This window comes from Spea bombifrons, chromosome 2 (assembly GCF_027358695.1).
Source record: "Spea bombifrons isolate aSpeBom1 chromosome 2, aSpeBom1.2.pri, whole genome shotgun sequence".
NCBI classification, from domain to species: Eukaryota; Metazoa; Chordata; class Amphibia; order Anura; family Pelobatidae; genus Spea; species Spea bombifrons.
Genome location: NC_071088.1, coordinates 130,019,084 through 130,030,363, shown reverse-complemented (window position 1 = coordinate 130,030,363; position 11,280 = coordinate 130,019,084). Strand labels below are relative to the sequence as shown.

General features: G+C 37.9%; 1 protein-coding gene and 1 long non-coding RNA gene across 2 annotated transcripts; both read right to left on the bottom strand.

Annotated features, from left to right (window-relative positions):
- Positions 1-1,211: 1,211 nt before the first annotated feature.
- Positions 1,212-2,197, bottom strand: LOC128474220 (uncharacterized). The gene is made up of 3 exons (XR_008346327.1): positions 2,050-2,197; positions 1,535-1,641; positions 1,212-1,346 (listed from the first exon to the last, which is right to left on the bottom strand). It is a non-coding gene; the product is annotated as an uncharacterized LOC128474220 (long non-coding RNA).
- Positions 2,198-4,900: 2,703 nt separating this feature from the next.
- On the bottom strand, positions 4,901-9,632 carry LOC128473864 (collagenase 3-like). The gene is made up of 5 exons (XM_053456088.1): positions 9,483-9,632; positions 8,885-9,111; positions 6,221-6,369; positions 6,010-6,135; positions 4,901-5,136 (listed from the first exon to the last, which is right to left on the bottom strand). Exons 1-5 carry the CDS (start codon positions 9,630-9,632, stop codon positions 4,901-4,903), a joined length of 888 nt encoding a protein of 295 aa, XP_053312063.1.
- Positions 9,633-11,280: the final 1,648 nt, after the last annotated feature.

The following is an 11,280-nucleotide window of genomic DNA, read 5'->3' as shown; positions in this document are numbered from 1 at the left end:
TGTCTGCAGGGCTGTCCTCTGGGGAGGGTGAGCTAGACCTAAAGACCATGACCCGCGGCCATCACAAGTAAAATATTGTAATCTCAAGATTATCTAACAGCGACGGCCCATGGAAGTTGTATGTTAAGTGTAATCAATAATTAAGGAGGGACTGTCATATTCCACATTAAAGCTGAATAATGTTAGAACAAGAGCAATAACAGGGATATATAGAGCATATTAATATAATATTCAGGAACAGACCGGAGATTATTATTTATTGTTTTATATAGCGCCATCAAATTCCATAGCGCTGTACAATGGGTAGACAGGACATAACAAGTAGTACGTAACATAACAATATGACTTACAGAGACAACAGGTGAGGAGGGCCCTGCTCAAACAAGCTTACAGATGGAAATCGACCCTAGCACATACATGACACACATACATGTCATATGTATCTAACAGGTAACTAGTCAGGGTATCCAACTGGCAACTGGCTTGACCTTTTAAAAAAATTATAAATACCGTCCATCTGCCGGTAATCCTATCTGAGAGACGGCTCCAGGTGTCTACTAACCTTGTTTTAAAAAAGCCCTCAGTTCCAACCTTCAGTTTCATGAACTGTTGTTCTTCTCCTTTGTAATTGTAATATTATTTTCCCCTCTTAAATGTGTTTTTTAAAGTCTCTATCATGTTTTGTATCTCTTTTCCTATAACGTTATCAAACCAGCCCGCCATGTTGACATGCACGTTTGCTTATCATTTATTGAGTACTTCTGCTAACCTACACTCCATACTGATTTTTCTTTTCCTCTTCTGAAGGCCGAGGTTTTTCTCTGTCATCCACTGGTGAAAAAAAGACCACAGAGTCCCCAATCTTCATTTCTGGGACCGCATTCCCAACAAGGGTATATAAGTCCCTTCCTTCCCTCCCAAGCTAAGGGAGAGCTAAATCTGTCTTCAATGGGGTGGTGGCCAAAAGGCACAACAGACAAAAGTGCCTCAGACATTTTTCCTCCCTGTTTCATTTCTCATGGATATGGACAAATGGTTATTTTTATAGAGTTCTGATACTTTAAAAAAAATAAAATAAACAAGACTAAGAACACTAAACTATGAACACTTTTTTTTGTAAGTACATAAGTGGACGAGGTGGTAAGAAAAACAAAAATCAATGAAAGATTATATTTTATTATATGTAAATGATCTGTGCATTAAACATATTGGTTTGCTGTAATGATAAATGTATAATGTGCCTTTATTATACAAACATTAGCACAATGATAAATTATTTGTAGAAACAAACTGCTTCCTCGGGTCATATGCAATTTCCGTTGTTCCCCGGAAAAAGGAGATGGATCCTGTAAGGGAAATGCAATAGTCAGTACTCAACAATATGTTTAACATAAATACAATACGTTTAATAAAGGTTCCAATGCAACTCAAATCCCACCAGGGCTGGACTGGGAAAGGGAGGCAGCAGTGGCACTTCAAGTCCAGTGGCCCCTAAATTATGTATTCCAAGATGTATTTTTTTAAGCATTCTTACCATTTTTGTGCTCGAATGCTGCATCTAAATCATTTCCAATGCCAGGGAACAGGAACTCAATAGGTTTGGGGAAACCATTATCCATCACCTGCTGTTTTTCATCATAGCTATGAAATAAAGTAAAAAAAACAAAAAAAAAAACAATGTGTAATTTGCTCACTTATTGGATGCTAGAACAGGGCAACCAGATGTTAACGTCTACTTCAGAGTTCCGTCTCACCTATTCGTAGGTTGAGATGAATTGTCTACACCAGACCTAGAGTTTCTAGTATTCTATGTATGCTATGTTTCTATCCCCCCCCCCCCCGCATGCACTTGCTTGTTACCATAGGGAAGAACTTCATGGTGGTCCTCTCTACCATCTCCAAAGACATCCACCTAGGTTTCATTATTCTTCATGCATTGATTCTTCACGATATAATTATATTGATTACTAATTAATTGTGCAAAGTATTGTTTCATTTGTAGTGACAATAAACACTACATTTACTAATAAATGCTTATTCCAGACCTACCTCCAACATAGGTCTCCAGCGAAAAAGTATGTTTTCCCAGCTTGTGTTAAATGGACTGCAGCATCGACCTTCGTTATAGATACCGGGAAGCCAAGTTCTGAGATATCTCTGGCACGTTCGTTCAGCACAGCAAATGTATCCACAGTCCAGATTTTCCTCCCTAGATGTCATTTGTTTTAAAAAAGATACTGTTAAAAATTCGAGTATTTCTTGACATTTCAAAATGCGGTAAAAAATCTTGTGTCTATAGTTAAATCACTGCAGCATAATGTCCTTGGTACTGACATTCAATAAGCAATGTTTCTAATCTCTCATCATATACAGGCCAGCGTGAAACAACAAGAAATAAAGACTTTTGGAGAAGATATTGAGATGCAGGACAGGTCTCTAGTTCTAGTTCAGGTGAGTGGTCCCTGTTGGACTTTAGCACCCATCCCCATCACAGGTGCTTATAATTAATGCTAGTTCAGGTGAGCGCTTCCCTTTTGGACTTGTTATATAATAACAGATATATGATAAAGGGTTACAAATCATATTACAATTATCAACTTCAATGCATGACACAATGATGTGCTGCTATAAAGGTACACTTACCACTAAATATGTAAAGGGTGCCATTTCTTGGGTAGTTATAGGCAGCATCGATTGTATCTGGAAGATCTTTCCAAATAGAATTTATGAAAAATGCTCTTGATTCAGCAACGTTGGGATGGTAGTACCGCACTGACCTATAAATACAATGATATTTTATTAATGTCAGTGTCTGAGAAAAACTAGAGAATCAGATGTTTCATTTAACACAGTAAAAAGTATTTATCCAGTGAAGGCTGTAAAGCTCCAGATTGCACTTTGCATGATGATGATGGTGGCTTTTACAAGATTGGTGAAATAATTTAAGGGAAATAAACGCATTTATATGCGTCTTTAAAAAAAAATTGAATATTATATATTGAATTTATATTACATGTTATATAAATAGCGCTATGGCATATGATGATGCTATATAAAACAAAACATAATAATAATAATAATACATAATAATGTTAATATTGCATCCCTTGGGTCTTTTTGGTGAATAACTAAAATAACTATTAACTACTCAAATCGAAGTTATTGCTTGAAATAACTTTCCATACCTGTCTTTAAAAACAACTGTGCCGTTGTCCAAATGGGCTATTGCATCAACGGGGCTACATATTTTTGGCATGATGACATTTGAGCTTCTCGATCCTAAAAGAGAAATGTTGAGAATGGAGTGTGGGTGTGTTTCATTTCCAAGTCCAGACTTTCCAGTTACAGTAAAGTGACCGAGGAACTCTACCCAACGCAAGCCAGGCAGATCCGTCAGCTGTATTTAAAGGCTTGCTCACTGCTTTGCTTCTGAGAAGTAGTAATTAGGTTCTCATGTGACAACCGGCAATGATGTTCTTATGTGTACATCATGAAGCCACATTGTGTTTTGTTTGGAGCTGTATTTGTATTACAGTTTCCTGGGTTTACAAAGGGAACAGAGATTTTAAACACACTTGAAGCCTGCAGATGTCTTCAGGCAGCTAGAAGATCGAGATAAAAGTTAAAAAAAAAAAATAAACAGCATTTTTTTGTTAATTGTTTAAACTCTGTGGTTACACTAGACTAATACCCAAAAGTACACTTCGATGAGGCATAAGGGCAGGCTGACCGCTATCAGCAGGGGATCACGCCCAAACAAAAAGAATAGAACTGTCACTTAGTGGCCATATTCGGGGAAGCCTCGCCAGCTGCTGGTCAGTGTTGCCTAGGGTTTTTTTTTGTCAGTAGTCTAAATTTTGTTTGGACAGTCACAGCAGTAATGTGGTGATGACTGTCTCTCTAGAGTAAAATCCCATCAGGCCACGGCTATGGTCACAGCATATCCACACCGCAGTTCTTATGTCAAAGTGAGAAACATAGGACTGCTGTGGAAAAGAGTGGTAAGATGACACGAAATAGGGTGGGAGGGATTGACATGACATCATAGTGCCAGCCATGCATGATGACTCTGACCCCGTCCTGTTCTGAGGACTGAAGTCTGGAAGGCATGTTAATAGAATTAAAGAGAGATCAGTGGGAAAATGGACAGTATACTCAATATTGAAGGAACCTCTACCTTACTTCTGATTAAAAGCAAGTTCAGAAAAAACACTCATATTGAGTGAATGACATGTCACAGATAACTTGGTGGTCCTGCTTCAATGTCACTGGTGGTCCTGCTTCAATGTCACAGGATAAAATAAAATTTCCAAATGAGTAAACACACATGGTAGGCCTAGTACTGAGAAAGTGAATCATCCCCCAATTCCCCAAGGTACCCAACTTGAAACTCCCAGGTACCCAACATGAGACTCCCAGGTACCCAACATAGACTCCTAGGTGCCCAACGTGAGACTAATAAAACAAAATAATCTCCTCCTACTGTCTGGAACGTTTGTGCAAGTGATGGAGCACGAGGTCCATGTATCCGCTGGATAGAGGGTGTATGGGAGGAGATGGGAAGTGGTGGGAGTTATTGAAGAGATAAGGGAATACAAAGGGAAAGAGACAGGGATAGAAGTTAAAACTGTACGTCAAAGTGGGAACAAGGGACAAAGGAGGAATAATGGAGGCCATAGCTATCTTTAGCATCAGTGGCAGGCGATAGAAAGGGGTGGGACTGGTCTGTAAAGCTTTCTATGAGAACTGTTTTTAACAGCAGATAACAAGTAAGATTGCTATTAACCCCTTAAGGACAATGGGCGGTCCCTAAACCCATTGAAAACAATGCATTTTGAGCCCGTACATGTACGGGCTTTGTCATTAAGGGGTTAATATTGTCATATAACTAATACCGTAATTATATAAGAAAGTAGAAGTTACTCATCGTCATTTGCTGGCATGTGATTGTAGCATTTTGCAATGTGTATTTACCATATAGCTGCTGTATTCCCAGGATGTCCTCAGCTGGAAGGGAATAGTCCTTTAAACTGACGTACTTGTAGAGCGGAAACATGAGGGCAGTAGGACTGCTGGAATGGTCTAGTCCCAGAGCATGGCCCAACTCATGCACAGCAACAGTAAATAAGCTGGACCCTGGAAAAGAATTATGTTAAAACAGCACTTTCTCCAATCCTATATTTTACAGGATATCCTATACCTGATCATTAAAATATAAGATATAGAAACTGTCTTTTCCCCAAATACTATAGTTTGCAGTTCTATCCATTAAACAAACAGTGTTTACAGATTTAATGAATATACTCTACAGTTCAAAAGTTTGGGGTCACTTAGAAATGTCTGGGTTTTTTTCAAGAAAGGCCAATTTTGTCCTATAAAATAACATGAAATGGATGAAATACAGCGCAAACGTTGTTAATGTTGAGCTGGAAACGGGTGATTTTTAATGTAATATCTTCATAGCCGTACAGAGGCCCTTTATCACTCTCATCACTCCTGTGTTCCATTGTTCACTAATCCAAGTTTAAGTTCGAAAGGCTAATTGATCGTTAGAAACCCGTTTGCAATTATGTTACAGCTAGAAATTACTTTAGGAATTACTTACCAGAAATTAACAGCTAAGTGACCCCAAACTTTTGAATGGTAGTATCTGTATATATAGTGTGTGTATATATATATTATGCATTTGTATAAGAAACCCGTTGTTTATACCTGGGGGAAAAAGTTTTCTCAGGATCTGCATGATTATTCCATCCCATTACATTATCTCTGCACTACTACTTGTTAAGCAGGAGTTTCTTGTTGATATACAAAGAAGTGAGTGCACGTTTTGACACTTTCCACTACTGAACTTATGTTTGCTGAGATAAGCTAATCCTTTACTTTTAAGCCAAACATTCCCAAAATGATAGACAGAAAACCATAAACCTGAATTATATGTAGTTTTCATTAATATATTTAATGGAACTAATTTATGTGACAGTTCATTACATTTCATTTACAACTTACCGTCTGCGGTCATTGTCCATGTTTCATCTTCATCGAAATGGACATCTCCACCAATGTCCTTTCCAGGAGAGAAAGCGTGTGCTAATATACCAGAGCTTCCATCAAATGGGAAAAAGTCTCCGTGTTCTAAATTTTAAGATCAATATTCTGTTATTCTCTTAGTTGTACATGTGTTAAGTAACAATAGAAAGATGACTTTATTTGTGTTTACCTTGCCCACCAAACGATATCATTATGTCAGCCGTTCCATCGAGGAGCTGAATGAAGTCTAGCGGGGTCACCTCACTCCAAACCTTCAAAGCGTTGCGAATGACCTGCGTCACTTGTGCAGGTGGGAGATCAGGCGTGTAGTTAACAATTCTATACAATGCAAAACAGTTGAAACAAGGAACATTATCTTTTATTTATATAGAACCAACAATTTACGCAGTATTCAAGGGGTATGACAAGACGAGAATTGACAGACTAAGACAAACCGATACATTAGGTGGAGAGAGCCCGGCTCGCAAGCTTACAATCTTGAAAACTGTGAAACTTTCTACTGTATTCGGCGGAGTTACATGCACGGTGATAGGAGCAGTACAAGCTTACGAGTGCCACCAACTTAATATTTATCAGAAGGCCTGTAAAAATGGCTCAAAAACAATAATACACAGCATAGGTTCTACTTTCTCCTCCCAAAAAAGGTGGCAACCCTACAGTTATAGGTTATGGGAACAAGCCCGATCAGGGCAGAATCAACCTCCCCCAAGACTCTGTAGGCACTCTGTACTGTAGGCCCAAGAACACTATGGGCCTTTTCATTATTTATTATGGACTTAGGTATACAATATAAAAGACTTGAGTATAAAATGGATAAAAAAACTTGCAGAAGTTCAGTCACAATGGTCAGGGCTGGGTGGGAGTAAGCAGGGCTAACATTAAGTCCTGGGCCTTTTCCTCCTGCGATTAACGTCTTGGCACAACTCTAGTCTACCAAATGGCCTGGAAACAATCCAGACTTAAGAGTCTAAAGAGTAAAAAAACTGCTGACTTAGAAACTATTTTCTGGCAGAACCCAACAAGGTTTTTTTATCACCAAGTAAAAATAAATATTACAGAATTGGTCGAAAGCCATTGTTTCCAATTCAGCCCGGGTTGGCTGAACTCAACAGAAACCTAAAAGATTATTAGTGTTTCCTTCACTCATTAACATCGTAACTGTGAAATGCATGGAGGCGAAGCATCATGGTGGATGCAGTTCTGTTCCAGCTATGGTTCTAACTAGTGGCTACCATTGCTATAAATATTACTACATAAAATATTTAAAAGTGATTATTTTTCAGATTTTTATAGTCAATATATCTCAATATTCTATTGTCAGTAGCAATGTTTTGCTTAGTTTTTTTTGTATTGGGTGGTGTAAATCTAGTCAAACATGATACTGTACAAGCGAAGCAAGAATATTTTTTACAGCCTGGTCTTAAAATAAAACAACCAGTATCCTTCCTGGGATAATCTGTGCAAAGAGTCAAAATAACATATCGAGAAATAGAAGTTGGCCAAGGACGACCCTTATTTTGCATTCCTCAGTCAAATTACCCAACCAAATGTTTGTTTATTTAACGCCACACAGGCACCTTTCCTATGAGGAATAATACAAAAAAATATATGTTTATATATTTATTTTGTTTCCTACAAGTGATTTCCGTGCTGAGCTATGTATATGTTATTTTTCTTGTCTTGAGTGTGAAGGTGACAAGATGTTACAGCGATCCAGCAGACAGGGGAAGGAGGAATGTCAGGCCTCCTTATCTCTCGCTGACTGCACATCGCGTTCTGATTAATTCCAGAAACGCGCAGACACAAAGACTCCCGGTGTAACATGTATACGTTAGAAGAGGTGTATCCTCATGTCAACTATTAAACTGGGAACACAGTGTGCAATCAGCTGGAGACAAGGAGACTGCATTAAAGGACTAGTCATGTCATTATTCTTTACATTAATATATTAACCCCCCACCCCCAGTCTCCACATGTGCAGAATACGTCTATATGAAGCACTCCAGACCCACTTTGCTCTTGGGGTGGAACTGTTCTTTCTAATTGGTTCAACCAGACAGGTCAACACCAGAACCCTGCCATTAGCTAAAAGTATGAGCATGTGGGCATTACCGTCGCGCTAACCTACACTCCGCGTTGAGGCCGGGACAATTTTTTGGCTTCTGTACCAATTTTTTTTTTCTGAAAAGTTTAGTAACTGTATGCAACTTATGTTGTTGTACATTATATATATATATATATATATATATATACACATGCAAATGTAGGTGATGTTATACCACATATTGCAGGGCAGAAGAAAATGTTTATTTACAACTAAAAGTATGACATGCTTTTTGAACCTCTGCTTTATCTATAGTTGGGCCTGTTGTTATACCTGCTTTTGTAGAACACAACTCTCATGACCCTCGTCATCACTATGGCTTCATGGGAGTCCACAAAAAAGCTCACGTGTCCTCCATTTTTATTATTGGAGTTGCGACATGTGGCCCCTTACAGCGACATATGCCCCTTACAGCGACATATGCCCCTGACAGCTTTGAGATCTCAAGGCCGCTGACCTCCATTTGATCTTCTCTACAACCAAATCAGCCTTTCCCAGGCAGTCCTTTGCTTTGCTTTGTGAAATTATTATTAAAATAAATAGCTTGAGCAATTCTCCTTTATGTATACGTCACGTGGAATAACTCATTTATAACAGCCCCGCAAGCACATATATAATCTACATAATACTGCACTATTATAATAGACACACAACCATACATCCCCTCTGCGTTATTAGTATTATTATTTTATATATAGTGCCATTATATTCCGTAGCGCTGTACATTACCTGTATGTTATAATATTTGAAGGCCATGTTATTGTCTTGTGGATAACTTTGTATTGCGCCACATCAGGAACCCCGCATCTCGGCTGGTGCATCAGATTTAAGGTTTGAACGTTAAGTTTTCCAGTAACCGTCAAACCAAAGAAGTGCTGCATTGCCTGCAGCTGATTTTCAATGGATCCAGTACTTCTCTTGCTTTGGGGAAGCGTGTAGAATTTATTCAGGTATACCTATGCATTAAAAAGTAAAAAGTAAAGCAAATAGGAAAATAAATCAGAAAATACAGAGAATTTTTCGAAAAAGGACATATTCTGCTTTTAAATGTATCATTTTCAATGGTTTCAGAAGAATCTGTCCATTTTTTAAACTTTTACGAACAAAGTTATGTATTTTTAAGGTATCGTCTTATCAGATCCTGTTGATATTTTGTCATAATGTAAAGTAAGCTCGGAAACCTTTGGCCGCGGAAGATGAGAATAGAAGAATGCCTAAATTTCAACAAAAAAACAAGAAATGTTCATTTTTTCCTAATTTTCTTTTGTGCAATACAATGCAGACATTTTTGTTTAATTTTGACCCGAATATTAATAATTTTACTCACCTTTGCAAACTGTAGATCAGGATCGGACGCCGACCTCGAGTCATTTTTATTTTGATCTGATATGGGAAAGCAGTTTGCGAAGCTGCATAACAGAAAGCATAGAAAGCCAACCTTCATCTGCAACATGTTCATGTCTGCAACGGAATTCATCTTTTCTGTGCAATACAATGACCCTCTCACTTTTATAGTCTCATAAATGCAGTGTCAATGCCCTATCAGAATAAAACATTTACAATGCAATATCCCACAAATAATTACTGACCATTTTTGTCAAGGGTTACACAATTACATTTCCTTCGCCCTTTCGATAAGAAAGATAACAGTTTTATTTCTGTCTTATTGCTCATATTTCTTCAATGAAAAAGTGATGCTGTTTAATTTTATACTACAATCTCAGCCCCCAGAAATGTGCACAATTTACAAAAACATTAAGCTGTGCAAAACCTTAATGACTTGGGATAATTCAAAGAAAATGGAATATATACCATATATATATATATATATATTCAATAAAGATTCCAAACTAGTTAAAGACTGCTTTTTACTAAGCAATTTTAATTCCAAATAAATTATATATATATATATATATATATGTATATATATATATAGATTAGACCCAGGGCTTGTGGCCAGCTCCCAGCTAAATGGACTATTTAGAACAGCTAAAAGTTTCTGCTGGTAAATGCGGTGAAAAACATAAATTTATTTACGCTGTTTATAAGTCTTGGAATAAATATATATATATCTAAATAATTTATTTGGGCTTAAAATTGCTTAGTAAAAAAAGCAGTCCTCAACTAGTTCAGAATCTGCATTGAACATAAATGTATCCGTCTTGTTTATTTTTCCTTTTTTTTTTTTTTTTTTTTTTTTTTTACAGTTTCCTTTTCTCACCATATATTCACCACACGATTAACAGGTTTAGCTACAAACAGAATAACCACAGTATCCTCTGGTTGCATTTCTGAGTAGGAAGTGTTTGGTTTACTAGCCTGACCCTTACAAGAGAAGATGATCTGTTGTCATTTTGATTCCATTTGGAAATGTGTTCCATAGATTACCAGCACATTGCATTATATTGTTTTTATTTATTACTTAAAAATTACTTGTCTTCAAGTAAGAGGGTATAGTCACCTATTTCGTCCATATGGCCTTCTGATGATCTTTGTCTGTCCCTGGTCTAATCCCTACCTACCACTACCTACCATGTACAAGACTTCTCAAGAGCTGTCCCTATCCTTTGAAAATCACCTTCTCTTATGGTTTCTAGTGCTTAAAGAGATCTCTTAAACTCTACTTCATCAAGGAAGCCTGCCTGCTTTCCTAGTCTCACCCTTGCAGTCTGGTGTCTACAACTATACCCTCTTACTTCACGGTAACCCCCTAAGCCTGAGGACACATGGGGGTAGGTTTGAGTTTGCGAGGGACACTGATGGATTCAGGGTGACCAGAAAACCCCATCTGCCCTAACCAGCCTCCCATGGACTAGCTGGCCATGGAGGCTCTACATGTCCAGAAACGCTCCATGCGCCTGACCGGGACCTAGCCGCAAATCCATGGAACTGTATGGAGTATACATTTGGCGTATGTATGCCGGTGAGTATACATTTGCCGCGTGTATGCCGGTGAGTATCACTTCACATAGTTTCCCAGTGAATGCTACGATAAGAATCCTTGGAACCTGCGCTCACCGATTAATTAGTGCACATACAAGATACCTATTCTATTTTTACGGATTATGTCACAATTAATAATTTGACAAACCGTGCTCATTATCTCATTTCATTTATTTATACTG

Bases quoted from the DNA above. Each gene is read 5' to 3' on its own strand.
- LOC128473864 (XM_053456088.1), bottom strand. From the start codon at position 9,632: ATGAATTCCGTTGCAGACATGAACATGTTGCAGATGAAGGTTGGCTTT. The intron at 9,112-9,482 runs GTGAGTAAAATT...TTTAATGCATAG, and splicing joins CTGATCTACAGTTTGCAAAG to GTATACCTGAATAAATTCTA. The intron at 6,370-8,884 runs GTAATGTACAGC...TGCATTGTATAG, and splicing joins TCAAATATTATAACATACAG to AATTGTTAACTACACGCCTG.